The sequence below is a fragment of the Bufo bufo genome, chromosome 11 (assembly GCF_905171765.1).
Source record: "Bufo bufo chromosome 11, aBufBuf1.1, whole genome shotgun sequence".
NCBI classification, from domain to species: domain Eukaryota; kingdom Metazoa; phylum Chordata; class Amphibia; order Anura; family Bufonidae; genus Bufo; species Bufo bufo.
The window spans coordinates 89,039,713-89,060,016 of record NC_053399.1 but is presented as its reverse complement, the minus strand read 5'-3'; the positions used below and the strand labels follow the sequence as shown (position 1 = coordinate 89,060,016).

Here is a 20,304-nt window from a genome sequence, read left to right as displayed (position 1 = left end):
ATAGCCGTCAGGAACCTGTTTTCCGTGCCAGCACTTTCCTTCCCCTGTTCTCAGCATCACTGCACCCTGGCAGGATGTTTCCATGCAGAACTTCCTTTCTACAACTTTCTCTATCTGCCACACTGTTCCCTCCTACACCTCCGCTCTCCATAATAGTTAGGCGGAGCAAGACCTGAGAAACATTACAGAGTCAAGCATGCTGGGGATGGTTAGAAAACCCAGCAGGAAGCTGATAAAAACAGGAAGTTCTGCATGTAAACATCCTGCCAGGATGCAGTGATGCTGAAAACAGGGGAAGGAAAGTGCTGATATGGAAAACAGGTATATGAGGCACAAAATAGTCAGTGTTTGGGGAAAAGAAATTGAATAATGAGACTGGAGAACCCTTTTTAATTGCAATTCTTCTCTGAAGGAGAGCTTCAGATAAAAATCTGAAAATAATTCTATAAGGAGATTCTTTCACTGATGGTCCCACCTTCTGGCTCACTTGGGTGTAGGACCAACACCCTTTAGCTGATGACAGTGGTAATGCTATCCTTCAGTTTATCTCTGTAGCCAGTGACTCCAGCTCAGCCACATTGGCGTCTTGAGTTTTAGGTAGTCAGGGACTGGTTTATTACATTCGCTCTCTGATTGTTATTGTAATAACTCTGCAGTTTACAGCTGCTCAGAATTCCCCGGCTGAACTTCCTGGAAGGGATCAGCCCACATGCAGCTCAGTATAACTCTGCTGTAGCAGATGCGGGCTGGCTTTCAGGGAGGGCGCAGGCAGAAGAAGAAAGCACCCTCACTCTCCAGGTACTGACTTCATCTTCCTGCCCTCTTGTCTCATTCTAATCCTGTATTTTCATTCACTATCCGATCTATAGCGTAGATAGGTGACGGGGCTGGGGTCACCTCCTGATCAACCTTTGAGCTGCCCCCTGTTGGTAGGGGGCAAAACCAGCAACTGTGGCAAAATACGTCCTCACCCCTCATTACTGGGAAGCTTGTGATTATTTTCTCCCCTCCTTCGTCTTTGTCTCTTCTACCTTTCCCTGGTCTTCTGGCAATCTGCATTCCATTTTCTATTGCTCCTTCCCCCTCATAAAAGCTACCATATCCACTACCCCCGTGCCAATCCTTGGGCATATAAGGATGCAATTTGCACCCCCCCCACCCATTGCTGCACAGATAAACCAGTGAATAGAATGCGCTATTGGCACAATGTAATAGAGACGCCCCAAAAAATTTTTGCTGAACTTTCTTGCACGATTATGTGATGTTTGGGGGCATGCCTAGGAAGAGAAAGGGAAGGGCTTGAGATGGCCCACCACTGGGATGCAGATGTGTGGCATTATGTCCAAGCAGGATGTATAATGCACCGGTACACAATATTTAAAGTGTAGCACCTGCGTTAACCTAGAAGTGTCACTGTTTGAGAATGCTGAAGTACTACAAGTACCAGCTGATCATTTTCATTGATCATACATCTGTAACTAGTCCAAGGCTGTAGCTAGGCTCTTCTCCAGCAGGGACAATGCTGCAATGAGTTACACCCTGTAGATCTTTTACTTATATGAAATATAAAACATTACAATATTATACTATTCTGCCTGTTGCTTTTGTGTAAGTAACTCTATAATCCGGTCTGTGAATGTTTGCCCATTCATCTCACCGTTCCAACCTCTTGCCAATCATTTGTAGATGTCTGATCTCTTGGTCTTATGACAAGTCGCTGAGTTCAGCACATTCGCAGATGCAGGGCAGATGACGATGCATTACATTCACACATGTGATCTGCTGCTACCATTAGAATCATGTATAGGTGTGCTACAGCGCCATGTAAGTGCTGTATATGGTCATATAGTGGTGACAGACTCCCTTTAAACATGGTAATGAACACAAATACAAATGCTGGAAACACCCAATAAATTTACATACATGCACCCCAAAGGCTGAGACCCTTGTGCTGCACAGCGCGGCGCCCTCCGATGGATGCAGGAGGAAAGCGGGGTAATTTACCTACTGGCAGGCATGACTAAACTGCCACACCTTACCTGGTCTTACCCTAAAAAACAAGAATTACTGTATGGGTGTGTGGTACGGGCTAGCCTGCGGTGCAGCACAACAGCTTACAATCTTACAAAGCTTTACAGGATTCCCCCTCCCATAACTGGTGTTGTAGCACATGACTGAGTATTCCTTCTGCTCTCCAATGTGAAATGTCACTTTAAGTTATGGAGTCCTTGCAATGAGAACAGTAGTAACACTTGTGGCCTGACACAAACAAAGACCCTAACTACCTAACTAACTACAGGCCTGGTTTCAATCTCTAGGCGCCAACATTGTGATGGGGTGCGTGCACGATCTTACCGACCCGGGTCTGCTCTGCCTCCGCTGGTGACTCGGAACTGAACAAAAGCCTCTCCAACAAACATGCGGTGCCGCACTGTATGTAGCTTTGCTCCTCAGCTCTCATCAGCGATCCTGGAAGCAATCCTCGTTCCTCTGGACAGGATCAGGGTCTTGGACACAATCAGCTTCACTTAGCTGCCGCTCTGGTCACTGAGGGATGCTCTCACACCTGGATGCCGTCAGATCCTCTGCTCACACAGTTCCTTAGTCCCAGCTCCTTCTAAGAGGGCTGCTCCCTTTCTCTTCCTCTCCAGGCTCTGTGTAACTCCACCTCTCATGAATATGGAAATATAGAGGTAGCTGTGTTTAGGAAACAGCGGCATCTTGTGGCCAAACAGCAGAATGTCAGTCCAGAGCATTTAATTTAATCTACACAAACAGTGTTCAGACAGGGGGAGCTGTTTCCCCATCTCACACATGATGCGGATTACCCAAGTTTTTTCAATGCAGATTTTCGGCAGTGTAATACGGTACAGGCCGTGCTTGGTATCGCAGCTCAGCCTCATCCACTTCATGCGACCAATGAACCTGATGTCGCACGGCTTAGGCTAAGCTGCGAGGAGGCTGCAGCACTACTGCCAGCACCGATGCCTTCTAAAACAGCTGATCAGCGGGGGCCCTGGGCGTCAGACCCCCACAGATCAGATACTGATGACCTCTCTGGTTTTGATGTGGACCTCAGCTGTGTGCAGGTAGTCTTCCAGTGTCTCATTTCTGGCCGAAGCAGTCCATTAATGAAGGGGCCTGGTCTTCCAGTCTTAGACCGCTTTAGACCCCTGTGCAAAATTAATGTGGCCTGTTAGGGCCTGTCACTTACCACAGTAACCCCCAACCTTGGCTCTCCAGCTGTTGCAAAATTACAACTCCCATCGTCCCTTGACAAGTCACAGTCTAAAAATATCCCAATTGTCAGTAATCTCAGTAAACTCAAGTCAGTGTCTATTTCTACATAAGGAAGCTGAAGGCTTTCTTGGAAAAACGTCCATGTGACATTTGGTGGCATTTCTTCTGGTAATGAGCGTCTGATATCGGGAACTAATACAGTTAATCAGAATGTCACATGAGGACAGTCATAAAAATGTCCTACCACTACGATGACCTCCTCGTTTAAAGGGACCATGGCGCACCATGAGCCCTTCATTGTTATGCTGATCCATACTGCCCAGCTCCATACTCCGCATAGTGGCAGTGACTGGTACTGCAGCTCGATTGAATGGGATGAAGCTGTAACTCCAGGCACAACCTCTGCTAAAATTACCAGAACCAAGACGCGTCCCTTGCAGGAGCTTGGTTGTCGGAGAAGAGTAAAGTGTTCTATTAAAGGGATAACGGCACAAGAGACAGTGTAGTAGCGCTTTTATTCACTACGGTTGGCCATATGTTGGGTGCTACCCTCATTTGGTGCCCCTGATATGGTATACAGCGCTATACTGAGCTGCCTCTGCCATACGCTGCAAATATAATATAAAGTATAGAGTTACGCAATGTAAATACTGCCATATAGTGTCAAAAATAATACCGCCCTGTATATAAATCAATCTTAGAACAGTGCTAAATAGTTCATAGTGGTTGTGGATACCAGGACTTCTATCATGCCCACTTCAGTCGGGTTCTACAGCACAGGTCGCACACCCCTAAGGTCGGCCCTGGTGGTGGTGATCATCATGACGGTTATTACACTTGTCCACCTATGTCAGAACGTGTGAAAGAGATAAATGCCAGGGCCACCAAGAGCGGTGAGAGGACAGTGGGCACTGTTAGATTGGTATATCGGTGGATAAGTCATTGGGGAGCATTTAGTCCTGTAGCTCCACACTAGTGGTCACAGCAGCCATACTGATAGGCACCCAGCTTGTCCAGAAACAGATAAAGCTTACTAGAAGTTACTCAGTCACGTGTTGGCTCCTGTTAGGGAGATCTGAGGTCTTCTCTTCAGATTTGATCCAGGAATTTAGGGGCGTTCTTCTTTTGTCTGACTGACCTATAAGTATAACCAGCTGTGGACATCCCACCACACCGCATCTCGTGACTGCCTGATTCATACAAAACTTCTGGCTAAGATTTCACTTCTCTCTACAACCGAAAGTGTTCAGCAGCAGAGCAAGGTTTCTGTCCCCAAAAACTTCCTTGTGAGATTCACTGAGGTGCGACTGCCGGCTCTGGGCCCCTAGAGATATTTGGTTTCACTGTGCCGGCGAAGAAATTTTTCCAGAAGATTAAACTAAACACACAAAGTTTTCCGTGTTGGAAGGTAAGATGCTAAGGTAGATGATATTTTATCGTGGGGGAGGGAGATGGAGAGGATATGGCGGCAGTGGAAGAAAGGATGGTGATGCTGGCAGCGCAGAGGCTGCAGGAAGTACAGTGCATTCGGATATCTACTGGTTGGCAGATGATTCATCTTGACACTTAGATTAATGAAGTATGTAGATTATATTATTCCTTTTATCTGAGCTGACAGATGCTGAATTATGAAATATTTTGGATTTATTAGACAGTTTGAGGAAAGTACCTAAGGTTTTAGTGTTAAATGTGTGCGTGCAACCTCCAGGCTCTGTACCTTATTTTATTATCCTTATACTTATGGACTATTGTAGAAGAACTTTATGACCTTATTGTCCTCCATCACCACCTACCAGTTGTCCTTCAAATGTACACCACCTGATGGTGTCATTCTTGTCTTCCTGTAGCATGATGATCCTCTACCTAGCGCTTTTGGTTCTTCCACTGGTGAGCGCTGGCCGATTCTTAGAAGACACACTGGACTCAGAATGGGAGCAGTGGAAAAGAACATATCAGAAGCAATACAATGGGAAGGTAAGTTATTATATGTACGCCAAGGACAGAACACAGAGGCAGTACCTGCGCCTTCTATGTGGCAGGGCCAGTTTAGGGGGAGGCAAACTGGGCAACTGCCCAGAGCCCTCTTTTACAAGGTGACAGAATTGAACTGCCTCAAGTATTATATCTATATTATTTGGTAAATGAATTGCGGTATTATATGGTACCTACATGGCAGTATTTTTTCAAATGTTATATTTGGATGCTGCCTACTATTTGGGAAATATATGGTGTTATGTAGGCTGTATATGGCAGTATTATTTGGAAACTCAATTGCAGTATTAAATGGCAACTACATTACAGTATTTATTATATTTGGATACTACGTATTATTTGGGCACTATATGGTGGTGTTATGTGGGCTGTATATGGCATCATTATTTGAAAACTGAATTACGGTATTATATGCCAACTACATGGCAATATTTTTCAGACTTTATAGTTGGATACTGTTGATTATATGAGCAATATATAGTGGTGTTATGTAGGCTATTTGTGGCCGTATTATTTGGAACCTCAATCACAGTATGATATGGTGACTACATGGCAGCATTTTTTTATATTTGAATACTGCATATTATTTGGGCACTATATGTCAGCATTCTTTGAAAACTGAATTACAGTATTATGTGGCAACTACATGGCAGTATTTTGTTTAGATTTTATATTTGAGTACTGTTTATTAATTGGGCAATATATAGTGGTGTTATATAGACTGTATATAGTAGTATTATTTGGAAACTCAATTATGGTATTATATATAGCAACTACATGGTAGTATTTTTTTATATTTTGATACACCATGCACATTGTTTGTTATATAGGCTGTATAGGGCAGCATTATTTAAAAACGGAATTTCAGTATTATATGGCATGTACATGGCAGTATTTATTTGGGTTTTATATTTGAATACTGCTTATTATTTGGGCACTATATAGTGGTGTTATGTGGGCTGTATATGTCAGGATTATCTGGCAGTATTATGTGGGTTAAACTTACAAGAAACACAAGGGCCTTTTGACTAGTTAATCAGATCCATCTATCTTTTGTAGGTTGACGAGTTGACGAGGCGCTTGATCTGGGAGAAGAACTACAAGTTCATCATCCACCACAACATGGAGTATTTTCAAGGGCTACATACCTATGAGATGGCCATGAACCAGTTAGGAGATATGGTAAGTGGCTACCATGACATCTCTACAAGTCAAGTGTACTATCCGTCCAATCTGTGGCCATTAGCATTGTATGGATCCTAAGGGTCCGGTGTACACTGGGGGGTTTAAAGGTAATCAGCCACCACCGTCCATCGAGGACATGGGCCCAAGGTGGAGGCATGTCCCAAGAGTGGTCATCTAAAGGAAGCCCTAAATCACTGCAGATGAGATCCTGCTAATTGAAGACACCTCGAACGTTCCTCAGTTTCTCACTTTTAGGGGCTAACCCCTCTGTTTTTACTCGGACGGTGATTTTTTTGTAATTCGTTTATAATTTTATTCCCTTTTAGACCAGTGAAGAAGTCTCAAGGACAATGACAGGTCTCAAAGTTCCTCCCCGAAGCAGAGCCAGGAACAACACTATCGATGATGATGATGATGGGACGGGTGCCCTCCCAGACTCCATTGACTACAGGAAAAAAGGTTACGTCACACCAGTTAGGAATCAGGTGAGACAACAATGTCCCTTTAAGAAAGAATTAGAATTTAATTTATATTAGGGGTTTTCTGGATTACTAAAATGGTCTATCCTTAGGTCATTCTTTGAGATTGGTCCAGTACACTACATTGTTTACCAGGCACAGCGCCATTGTACAGCTGTGGCTGTGCCTGGTACTGCAGCTCGCTGCATCTCAGCCCCATTCAAGTACCAGACATGACCAATACCAACAGTAATTAAAGGTGTGGCACTTGCTAGTAAACTGATCGGCAGGGATGCTGAGAGTCATCAATTTAGCAGCCCCAGAAATCGCCTAATGTAATGTTTTCTGATATATATTTCGCATTACACCACAAGCCACCAGATTTTCCGCTATTCTTTTGCTTCCGTTTCAGGGATCCTGTGGGTCATGTTGGGCTTTTAGCTCTGTAGGAGCTTTGGAAGGACAACTGAAGAAAAAAACTGGAAAACTGAATGTCCTCAGCCCCCAGAACCTTGTAGATTGTGTCACGAAGAATGATGGATGTGGAGGAGGCTTCATGACCAACGCCTTTGAGTATGTGAGGGACAACAAAGGGATTGACTCAGAGGAAGCCTATCCTTATGTTGGAGAGGTAAGTACCGGTGATGCGCTCAGTTCACATGGTAGAAATTGCAGCTCTCAGAGGGGTTATCACTCGGCTTTTCCAAGATCACTGTCACCGCCAGCTCTCTGAGAAGCTCTGGCAGACGTTCTTCTGTACCTCTTGCATGATGTTCCTTGTTTTGGTTTCACTTTGTCATCCCTTTTCCTTCTCCCAGCTGTCATCTATTTACACTGATTGCCTCCCTTTATATCCCCTCCCATACTGCCTCACTTTGCGGTTTATACTACTTCCTGGATTGTGCTCACTGCTAGATGCTGAAACTGCTGGTTCCTCAGATAAGTCTTTTCCTTTATTTGTGTTTCTTGCTGGCTTGATTCTAGGTGACCCTGACTCCCTCCATATTAAGTGCAGGGAGCCGGTGGTCGTGTCCCCTCACTATTATAGGGTTTTCAGGTGTCACACAGTCTAGGTACGAGGGCATGCAATTTTCTATCATAAAGATCTTTGCATGGGCAGAGCAGTCAGGGAGAGCTCTAGGGCTTTTATAGGGCTCACCCATATGTTCCTTAGTTTGGGATCAAGTCATTAGGATGTTTATTTATAACTTCCAGTTTTCTGCAACACCCTCCGTGACAATCACTCATACTTAAAGGGTATCTCCATCTTCCATCATCATTGTATAGCCATTAGATAGAAATAATCTAAGTACAAAACTGAGTGACTGTGTACATACATTACTTATCCTGTACTTATCCTGAGTTACATCCTGAATTTTACTCCAGAGCTGCACTCACTATTCTGCTGGTGCAGTCACTGTGTACATACATTACTTATCCTGTACTTATCCTTAGTTACATCCTGAATTTTACTCCAGAGCTGCACTCACTATTCTGCTGGTGCAGTCACTGTGTACATACATTACTTATCCTGTCCTGATCCTGAGTTACATCCTGTATTATACTCCAGAGCTGCACTCACTAATCTGCTGGTGCAGTCACTGTGTACATACATTACTTATCCTGTACTGATCCTGAGTTACATCCTGTATTATACTCCAGAGCTGCACTCACTATTCTGCTGGTGCAGTCACTGTGTACATACATTACTTATCCTGAGTTACATCCTGTATTATACTCCAGAGCTGCACTCACTATTCTGCTGGTGGACATTCAAATAGTAGTTGACGGCAGCATATTCATCCAGAGATTCTTTATTGATCGTTAGTCCATGAAAATATGTACAAAAAGGCTCATAAAAAGCAGCAACGTTTCGACTACTATGTAGTCTTTATCAAGCATAATATGAATTGCTCACCCCCAAATATTTATAAGGCATCAAGTACCACTAACAATATCGCTAAACCAATCAACCCAAGTGATTATCAATCACCCCTTACCAAGTTTGAAAGGTCACCAATAACAGATCACCACTTCGTGTTAATCAGTGCGATTTACATACATTAGGTCCTATAGCGGAGAGCATCCACCAATGGACCCCTTACCTCATGCACTATTATCCAGCTTGGCGTCTCACAATCCTCTTTGCGCATGTTCAACGTAACGCTCCTTCCTCTGTAATCAGCAATCAGGTCATGTGATCAACTCATGATCACATGACCACCTAGCGCATCATCAGCTGGGTCACCGCCACATTGATGTATATCTAACGGCCAGAGCCTAAACAGTTACACCCCTTTATGATGTCAGCAGATCATGTGATCACACTCCAATCACATGATCGCATCTGGCGCTTTATATTCGCCACAACCACCTCCATCTCGCGTGGCTGAATCTACATGGCGTCACGTAACGATGGGGATAGAGGCACTCCCCCAATTATAACCAATAGGATCCCGCCGATCACACAATCCATTCCACGATATAAATCCAGCTAAGATGAGCACTCTAATTAGGGAATATCATGTTCAATAACAATTTAAAGATCGCCAACTCTATCAATTCGTGAATGATAAGGGTCCAGCCTCGATCTCTCCCCGCCTATAGAAATTAAACACAATAACAGATTACATTAAAAAAAGGGGTTAAAAACAACGTCATACTTATGGCCTAAAAAAACTAAACTGACAAAGATATCCTACTCTATACCACTTACATTGAATTCTATATTTAAGCCATAAGGCTGTAATGACCGCAGAGTAAAGATCCATTTCAATTCTTTTTTCCTCAAGATCATCTCTGTCACCACCGGCCATCGGAGAGATCTTAGAAGTTCAGATAGACGGAAGACTCAGGAGTCTATCTGACAGATCTCTCTTGTTTTCATTGTTTCCACCCCTTCGCAGGTGTTGCTCATTATCAGTCAGGTGGCTCTTTATATGTTCCGCCTCTCACTTGTTTCCCTGCGGCTGATAGTTCTTCTGTGGAGTGCTCTGCTTGTGAGGTGGTTCTCCCGTTCCAGTTGCTTCTCAAGCTAAGTCCTTTTCACTTTCTTGGTGTGTCTGTTCTGACTAGGCCTCAGGGAGACACTAGCTTCTTCAGTTTAGAAGGAGCCGGTTGCCTCTTTCCCTGTTCCCTAAGCTGATGGTTTGGTGCAGTGTTTCAGCAGTCTCAGGTTCCTGTGCATGTGCATTTCTACCTTTGAGATTTGCACATGTGGTTAGCAGCTTAGGGAGAGTATCAGGGATTGCTAGGAGGTGACCTCTTTGTTCCCTAGGTTTGGGGCCTAGTCTGTTGTTGTTTTGTTGTGGTTCCCTTTGGTTGTCTTTCCTTCCCCGTACTACCCGTGCCAATCTCCCTGTCACCTCCTCTCCTCAACGTTCCCAGGGTGATCCTCCGTATCCCATCAGTTTTGGATGTAGAATGTAATGTGGATTCTCTATCTGTCATCAAGATTTTATTTTGTGTCTTCTGCAGTAATCTACGTGGATAACCTCTATTGACAAATTTCCGACACATCTCATCAATTCTTTTACAAAACCTTTGTTCATCAGATACCACTCTTCTAACCCTGAGTAGTTGACTCCATGGGAACGATTCAACCATCCTACAAGGATGATTGCTATCAAACTTTCACAGGTTGTTCCTATCTGTGGGTTTTTGATATAGATCCGTTTTAATCTGACCATCTTCTACATATACCTTAACATCCAAAAGCTGTGATTCATTTTCCAACATCGTTTTAGTGAACTGTAATCCAGGTATATCACTATTCAGGTGACCTCCCTTGTGCCTGACCAAATTAGAAAAACGTCATCAATGTAGCGCCACCAGCACAGGATCCTCTCCATGAATGTCGATCGGTACACTCGCCTGTCCTCCACATCGGCCATATAGATGTTGGCATAAGTCGGGGCCACATTAGACCCCATTGCCGTGCCTCGCTTCTGTTGGTAAATAATTCCTCTTCAGGACCACCTCCAAAAGTTGGAGGACAAACCACATCGATCGACCTCAAACCATCATCATGTTCAATTGACGTTTATAATGAGACCTCATCAATGGAAACCAGAAGAAAACTCTTTAGTACTGTAATGTCACGTCACTTCAAAAGAAAATGGCTAGTGTCCCTGATGTATAAGGGGGCATTCAAAGCATAGACCTTATCCAAAAAGAAGGCTATATTACTAAACATGGATCGCCTACCCGAGACAATAGGTCTACCTGGGGGGTCCATTAAACTCTTATAAATTTTGGGGAGGATATATAGCATGGGCGTGATTGGATATGGTATCTTCAGATACTTCCCCAAATCACTATCTATAATTCCTTCATTCAACGCTCCATCGATCATCACCCCCAAAACATTCTTAATTTGGAATTTAGGATCACCTTTCAACACCTCATATACTTCCTCATCCCCCAATTGCCTCCGTATCTCATTTATATATTTATTGGCGTCCATTACGACCACCGGTGCCAGTTTCACCGTAATTGTCTCATTCAACTCCAGGGACTTTATTGCATTCTTCTCCTGTTGTGACATATTACTTTTATACTCACCTCCACTATGTTCCCTAAGGTCCCTAATCTGTTTATTGACTAACTCAATGTATGTTTCATTATGTGGGGGGACAAATGCACTTTTTTTCTTGCCTAAATCCTGAAACACAAAAGACTCTCATCATTATCAGCAGTCCCCTTGGCTTAACATCCTTCTCAGCATTCAAGGCAAAAAAAACTTTTATTCGCAGTCTCCTGAAAAACCGTTGTAGATCTAATTCTATGTCAAACCAATCACTTGGTAACGATGGACAAAAGGTAAGTCCCCGACTCAATACATTGATCTGATCATTAGTGAGGTCAACTGAGGAGATATTCACCACCAGTTGTTCTAATTCTTCAAATTGCGCCTCGTTGTTCTCCCTCGTGTCTCTCTCGTCCGTCCCGGATACACTTGTGAAGGTGCATTTCTTGTTGGTCCTATGGGGCTTCCTTCCGCCCCTCCTAGATTTCCATCTTTGTTTTGCTTTTGTCCTCCTAAAAAAACGGACTTAATCGACTCCTCTGTGGATTCAGAATCACAAGTAGTAAATCCAAAATGACTTTGTTCAAATCTTTTGCCTTTTTTTCCTTCTTGGTTTCCCTTGTGTCTGCTGATGTTTGCTCATTATACACTTTACCCATCTGGTAGTCCTCCAGCATTACGTTGAGCATGCGCAAAGAGGATTATGAGACGCCAAGCTGGATAATTGTGACCTAATATGGGACCTAATGTATGTAAATCGCACTGACGATCTGTTATTGGTGACCTTTCAAACTTGGGAGGGGTGATTGATAATCACTTGGGTTGATTGGTTTAGCGATATTGTGGGTGAAACTTGATGCCTTATAAATATTTTGGGGTAAGCACTTCATATTATGGTGTGGCGCTGTTTTTGGAAGAAAGCGGCCATGTTTTTGCGTACTTCTCTGTTCTTTCACATGAGGTATTTTCACATCCTCCTGCTCGTCACGGATCTCACTTCCTCTGTGATTTCCGCTTGATCGGAGTCTTCGTCGCATTGTATGTTCTGCTAGATTCCCCCTATTAATGGAGTGCTCAGTGACATTTATCCTGTTATCCACAGGACCATGGTGTACATATGGCAGAGGAGGCCCCTGTAGCTGGTATAGGGGCCCCGCCTTAGGGTATCTGGTGGGAACCTACCAGTCTGCCATCGGGTATGTATAGGGGTGTGATGTCTCGGGAAAGAAGGGTACGGCTGTTGGATTTTAACATTCTCGATCCATTTGTTCTTAATGGAGATGTCTAACAGCGGCTTACACCTCTCTTCCTGTTGAGAACACATGTATGCTTGGCTGAGGTGAGCATGCATGTGCGCGAGTGTATGTCCAGTTTTACTGGTGGCTTCTTTCAGCTCCCATCCTCCCTGATGTGCACAGTGACATACTGTACATATAACCATACAGTGCCTAAAGATAAGCAACATCCATTATCGTCCCCAAATTACAATGCCATACAATAGCCAAATAATACTTCCATACAGTTTCCTAAATAAAATGCTATACTGGGTTGCCACTATATTTACAGACTTAATATGCTGTACAGTGTTTATATAGCTGTGCCAGACAAAATACATACCACTAGGGTCGAGCGAACACCTGGAAGTTCGGGTTCGGCCGAACTTCGCCGCAAAGTTCGGGTTCGGGACCCGAACTTGACCCCGAACCCCATTGAAGTCAATAGGGACCCGAACTTTGGGGCACTAAAAAGGCTCTAAAAAAGTAATAGAAAGGGCTAGAGGGCTGCAAAATAGCGGTAAGAGCGGGACAATTGCCCTGCAAACAAATGTGGATAGGGAAATGAATTAAAATAACATAGAATTTAAAAAAAAGTTTAAAATAATAATCTTGAACTAGGAGGCGGAGGAGGCGGAGGTGGCGGAGGTCAAAGTGGAGTAGGAGGTTGAGGAGACGGTGGACGTGGCGGTGTAGGTGGAAGCGGTGGTGGAGGAGGAGGATGTAGCCAACACTATTTTTGTAGTTTTTTTTCATTTATTCAGGAAGGCCCCAAAACATTGGGAAATGGAAAAGAGAACGCAAAGAGAAAGTGCGCTGGAGTATAACAATGGCTGGGTGCGGCCGGTATACTTGTCTATTCTGCACAAGGTACGTACAAGTCCTGTGGGATCCAAGCCTGGTTCATTTTAATGAACGTGAGCTTGTCCACATTGGCTGTGGACAGGCGGCTGCGCTTGTCTGTGATGACGCAGACCCGTCATTCAGTACGTGTAGGCGTGTGCACACGTACTGTTCCACCATGTTGGTGAAATGCTGCCTCCTGCTAAGACGTTCCGTATCAGCTGGTGGTGCTGGTTGTTGTGGCGTGCTGACAAAGCTTTTCCACATTTCAGCCATGCTAACCCTGCCTTCTGAGGTGCTGGCGGTGCCCCAGCTGCGTTGGCGACCTCGACCTTTGCCTTCGTCTTGTGCTTCCACTGTGCCCCCGATGTCAGGTGGGAATGCCATCAGCAGCGTGCGCTTGTACTCGTGCATCTTACAATCACGCTCCAGTGACGGAATTAAGGACGGTACGTTGTCCTTGTAACGGGGATCCATCAGCGTGGCCACCCAGTAACCAGCACTGGTTAGAATGCGGAGACACTGCAGCATGTAGTCGCTCATGTGTGCCAGGCTGCCCAGAGGCAACGACAAGCTGTCCTCTGTGGGAGGTGTATCGTCTGTGTCCTCTGTATTCCCCCATCCACGCACCAGTGATGGCCATGAGCTGGTCTGGGTGCCACCCTGCTGTGAACATGGTTCCTCCTTCCCTTATCCTGCAGAACTGTTCCCTGGCTGGACAGTTGTGTACCTGGCCTCTGCAGGAACCTACCCTCCGAGCCACTTGTGAATGACTGATAACCGTGAAAATGATCCCTCTTCCTCCTGTGCCACATCCTCTTCCATTATCGCCCGAAGCGTTTTTTTTAAGAAGGCATAGAAGTGGGATAGTAACGCTGATAACGGCGTCATCAGCACTGGCCATGTTGGTGGAGTACTCGAAAAACAGCGCAACAGGGCACACACGTCCTGCATGGAGGCCCACTCGTTGGTGGTGAAGTGGTGCTGTTCCGCAGAGCGTTCTCACCCGTGCGTGCTGCAGCTTAAACTCCACTATCGCCTGCTGCTGCTCGCACAGTCTGTCCAGCATGTGGAGTTCCACCTGGTGGGTACGTTGCATATGAGGCCAAAGTTGCGCTGCAGCGCTGACAGGCGAGCAGCAGCAGGGTGAGAATGCCAAAAGCGCGCACAGACGGCCCGCACTTTATGCAGCAGCTCTGACATATCGGGGTCAATTTTTAAGGAACCTCTTCACTACCAAATTCAGCACATGCGCCAGGCAAGGGATGTGCTTCAAACCGGCTAGTCCCAGAGCTGCTACGAGATTTCGCCCATTATCGCACACCACCAGGCCGGGCCTGCCACCAACCACTGATCGGTCTGTTGTTCCATGCCCGTCCACAGCTCCTGCGCGGTGTGGGGTTTGTCCCCCAAACAGATGAGTTTCAAAACTGCCTTCTGTCGTTTCCCCCTGGCTGTGCTGAAGTTGGTGGTGAAGGTGTTACGCTGACCGGATGAGGAGGCGGTAGAGGAGGAAGCGGAGTAGGAGGAGGAGGCAAAGAGAAACGTCCTGCAATCCTCGTGGCGGAAGGACATGCGCCAAACTGTTATCCGCATCAGGCCCAGCCACCACTGCATTTACCCAGTGTGCTGTTAGGGAGATATAACGTCCCTCCCCGTGCTTACTGGTCCACGTATCGGTGGTTATGTGGACCTTGCCACAAATGGCGTTGCTCAGTGCACACCTAAGTTGGTCCGCCACTTGGTTGTGCAGGGCAGAGATGGCTCGTCTGTAAAAGTAGTGGCAGTTGGGAACCACGTACTGTGGGACAGCCACCGCCATAAGGTTTTTAAAAGTCTCCGTCTCCACCAGATGGAATGACAGCATTTCAAAGGCCAGGAATTTTGAAATGCTGGCATTCAGGGCCAGGGATGGCGGGTGGGTTGGGGGGCACTTCTTCTTCCTCTCCAGTGTTTGGGAGATGGACAGCTGAACGCTTCCATGGGACAATGTGTAGAGGCTTGGTGATGGTGGTGGTGTTGCTGCCACATCCTCTGTTTGCTGGGTGGCAGGTGCCACTGTCACTCCAGAAGGGGAGGAAGAGGCCGAGACTGCAGCAGAAGAGGGAGCAGGAGGAGCCTGAGATCTTTCGTGGTTTTTGAGGTGTCTACTCCACTGCAGCTCGTGCTTTGCACTTAAATGCCTGGTCATGCAGGTTGTGCTCAGGTTGAGAACATTTATGCCTCGCTTCAGGCTCTGATGGCACAGCGTGCAAACCACTCGTGTCTTGTCGTCAGCACATTGTCTGAAGAACTGCCACGCCGGGGAACTCCTTGGAGCTGGCTTTGGTGTGCTCGGTCCCTGGGTGCGGTGGGCAGTAGCAGGCGTACTGTCTAGGGGACGGCCGCTCCGCTTTGCACCCTGCTCCTTCTTTTGCTGTGCGGCTGGCGCTGTGTGACCACCGCCTCTTCCTCCGAACTGCACACGTCACTCGCATGACCTTGATTCCATGTGGGGTCTAGGACCTCATCATCCTCCACATCATCTTCCACCATCTTCTTCACCCCTGCCCTTCTTGCCGGAGGGGTGAGGTGAAAGATAGACGGACATGGGCTGCAGGTGCCAACTGTGGTCTTTCAGCAGGAGATTGGGTGGGAGACAATGTGAAGGAACTGGAGGCCGTGTCAGCCACCAAATCTACTATCGCCTGTACTTGTTCTGGCCTCGCCATTCGTACACAGGTATTGAGGCCTACAAAATAACGCAGAAGTTTTTGTCGCCTACTCGCACCTGAGGAAGGTGTTTCATTTGGGCGTGTAGCTGGCACAGATAGACCACATCCTCTCCCACCAACAGGAGCTCCACCAGCAGCACCACCAAAAAAATCGCTGTAGGTCACCCACAGAATTAACAGCCAGATTTATGATTAGCTTTCTGTGTCAGGGGTGCGAAGATGGTGCATTGCACCCACAAAAAATCGCACTAACACTGTCCCTCACTCCAGCTGCCTGCTTCCTGTCCCTGCACTACTGAGAGCTGATGGGCGGTGCTACACGGGATCCAGCTTATATAGAGGCTTGGTCACATGATGCATCGGCCAATCACAGCCATGCCATTAGTAGGCATGGCTGTGATGGATTTTAAGGGCACACAGCTTAAAAGCTTGTTGATTGGCTGCCCTGCAGCCTTTCAACAAGCTTTATTAAATGCCCGAACTCAAACCCAAACTTTTCCGGCAAAGTTCGGGTTCAAGTACCAAAAAACGTAAGGTTCGGTATGGACCCGAACTTTACAGTTCAGGGTTCGCTCAACACTACATACCACCAAAGAATGCTCAAATAATGCTACCATACAGTGCTCAAATAATACCACCACCATACAGTGCTCAAATAATACCACCACCATACTGTGCTCAAATAATAGCATCATACAAAGCTCAAATAATACCACTATACAGTGTTAATATAATACCACCATACAGTGCTCAGATAATGCTACCATACAGTGCTCAAATAATACCAGCATATAGTACGCAAATAATACCATCACAGAGTGCTGAAATAATACCATCATACAATGCTCAAATAATAACACCATACAGTATTCAAATAATACCAACATATAGTGCTCAAATAATACTGCCATAAAATACCAGCATACAATACTCAAATAATACCATCTTAGAGTGCTGAAATAATACCAACATACAGTCTTCAAATAATACCGCTATACACAGATCAAATAATACCACCAAGCAGTGCTCAAATAATACTGCTGTACAGTGCTAAAATACACACGGCGACCAAATAACAGCTCCTTATATGAAATAATCTAACAGTTCACGGTTATAACAATCCTTGGGTACCAGGCTCTGCCCCCTCTTCAGCGACGTCAGCTAGTGCACCGGTAAGACAATGCGTTTTACACTCTTTTGGCCACCCGGTAGTGTTGCAGCGGACGTAAGCGGGTGCTGCCATGGGGTCCCTTAAAGTGAAAGTTTTCTGTCGTGACGCCAGTTGCATTTCAGCAACGAGGGACAGAGTCCCCCTAAGTAGATGGTGTTAGTGGTACCCATGTGTAGGAATGCCAGAGTGGTGTAAGGGTTGCCTAAAATGTCCCTTTAGGTGTGGCTGTGCACGTGTCACGGTGCTCCTACCTGGATATCCTGGAACCCCGGGCTTCGTCCGAAGCAGTGCAAGGGATAGTTGATGAAGGGGATGAAGAAATGAATTGTATTGAAGCTAATAACAGCTTTACTTGAGTAATCTTTCATCAGGGAACAATCTTCCAACGTTATCTTGGTTACCAGCAGGTTTTGGACCTCTGCTGTACTATCAGGATTAAATAGAGACTTTTCCTCTCTGCTGTACTTAACTTTCTGTGGTCTGACTCTGTCTTACTCTTTATCTGTATCTTTGTCTTTATCTAGGGAACCTTTCCTCCTGGCTTCTGAGGCTCTTTGCTCTTTTCTCTTGTTCCCGCAGAGCAGACAGTGCTCTGCTGGCTGACACACAGTCTTCCCCTCGGAGGGGGTACTCTAGACTCACTTCTTCAAGACTCGTCCAGCAGGGACGAGGACCTGCTGCCTTCCCCATACAGGGCTACCCTCAACTACTCCTCACTGACTAAAACTCCTCCCCAGGGCTAGAATGGACACTAGCTCTGCCATGCCTGCTGCCACCTGCTGGTAAACCAGGCACATTACATTTTAACGGTCACAAAATCAGAAATACAAATACACAGTGTGCAAGACCTGGAAATAAATACACACGATGACATAAAATCGACCATAAGAGATAGTAGAGGGGTGTAAAAGGTGGTAATGCACCTCTGGGGCGTTACAGTCTTACCTCTGCTCCCGCTATAGAATTAACACCAACAGGTCCTTCATCCAAACCCCCTCCTGGTGAAGTCCATTTAACGTATGACCCACGACTGGCATGTCAGCCTGGGGGACCTCACGATAAAAATTTGGAATTTTGCACCTCTATTGTTTTTTCATGTTTTTCTGCTTTTTAGGATCAGCCCTGTAACTACACCGCAGCTGGCAGAGCGGCCAAATGTAAGGCTTACAAGGAGGTGCCACAAGGGAACGAGAAGGCTCTGAAGAAGGCGGTGGGCACCGTGGGGCCTGTGTCAGTGGGCATCGATGCCACCCTCCAAAGCTTCCAGTTTTACAGTAAAGGTAGGACTTCCTGAATCCCACTATTAGTACTCCAGAGAATGGAGTAATGCACCCTGGGAGAACGGTATGCAAAGTAGGACTCCTTGATGAAGAAGACAAGAGTGCCACCTACAGGCCATACTGGAGATAGCGTTCTTCCTTCTGCATGTGAATATCCTGTAACAGTAGTGTGTCGGCGCCCCCTAGTGGCTCTGCTTCTAAGTATTATATTGTATTATTATTTTGGCCCCATAAAAACCTTTTTCCGTCGTTTTTTCCTCTTGCTCTAGGTGTGTACTATGACGCAGATTGCAATGCAGAAGATATAAACCACGCTGTCCTCGCTGTCGGGTATGGCGTCCAGAAGAAGGCCAAATACTGGATTATAAAGAACAGGTATGAAGCACCCTGGTGTGGTAGAGCAGCATGACCACCATGCCATTGAAATGTCTCCAGAATAGAAGGATTGGGACCCCAAGGATTTATGTAGATAGGTGATAAATGTTTGTCATGGTTAAACCCTTTAACATATAACATGCTCTTACCAGCAGTTGCTTAAGGATTTATTATTGAGTTTATATGTAGCTCCCCCTAGTGGTGGCTGCAGGTGGACAGAATTCTACCATTTATTCCTGGAGTTAAGATTTAGAGCAGGGATGCTCAACCTACTACAACTCCCAGCATGCCCAGAAAGCCTACAGCAGGGCATGGTGGGAGTTGTAGTTTTACAACAGGTGGAGGGCCGCAGGATGTCTATTTAGATTTCCATCCTCAGTAGGGGCGTCGCTAAAGGAGCATGCGCTGTAAAGAGGACAATGTGACGTCTTACGTATTATATGATTGTGTGTGGCTTCTCTCTACAGCTGGGGCGATACCTGGGGAAATAAAGGCTACATCCTAATGGCCAGGGATAGAGGGAATGCCTGCGGCATTGCCAACCTTGCCAGCTACCCTCTCATGTGATCTGTATTGGACGCAGATGAAGAAGACTTTAGCGCCACCGCCCATCAAGCAGCCCTTCCACTATAAGCCCTGTTGTATGTGGCTCCTTTTGTTTCCATCCTTATCGTCTCAGGAAAACATTTAGAATTTAGTCTAAAAAACTAAAGTTTTTGAATTTTGTTTTATTGAGGGATGAGTCGTACCTAAGGAGCCAACAGGAATATCTCACTACCATCCCTAGAAGATCATCCCTCACCTGGTGAGAAGTTACCACCGACCTTACTTGCCTTAAAGGGGTATCCCATGATTAATATGAAAGCTACAACCAAAGCTAGAACCAGCCCTGTACCTCACATGGATCCAGTGATCTCCACATTCATTGTTCCAATGGTTCTCTTAGAATATCTTTAGGCTGGCAACTCAGGGATTGTCCATTCTGCTGCATCTATCTCCCTCTATCATCTCTCGGGGTGGGGGGGGGGGGGGTCCTTTCTGCTGCAGCTCTCACCCAATCACATCTCAGGGGGTATGTCCTTTCTGCTGCATGTCTCTCTGGCCATCACACCTCATGTCACATGTCCTTTCTGCTGCAGCTCTCTCCCACTCATAGTTCAGTGGGCACATCCATTCTGCTGCAGCTCTTTCCCTAACACAGCTCAGAGGTGTGTCCTTTCTGCTGCAGCTCTCTCCCTGTAACT

At 45.9% G+C, this 20,304-nt stretch overlaps 1 protein-coding gene across 2 annotated transcripts; it reads left to right on the top strand.

The window, feature by feature from the left end:
- Positions 1 to 666: 666 nt before the first annotated feature.
- On the top strand, positions 667 to 19,760 carry LOC120982069 (cathepsin K-like). Of its 2 annotated transcripts, none has more exons than XM_040411965.1 (8): positions 667 to 798; positions 5,088 to 5,214; positions 6,292 to 6,414; positions 6,744 to 6,902; positions 7,288 to 7,506; positions 18,520 to 18,685; positions 18,955 to 19,060; positions 19,528 to 19,760. In XM_040411965.1, exons 1-8 carry the CDS (start codon positions 740 to 742, stop codon positions 19,625 to 19,627), a joined length of 1,059 nt encoding a protein of 352 aa, XP_040267899.1. In that variant the 5' UTR covers positions 667 to 739; the 3' UTR covers positions 19,628 to 19,760. The 2 variants fall into 2 exon arrangements, with proteins under 2 accessions (XP_040267899.1, XP_040267900.1); XM_040411966.1 differs by lacking the exon at positions 667 to 798 and adding an exon at positions 4,423 to 4,648.
- Positions 19,761 to 20,304: the final 544 nt, after the last annotated feature.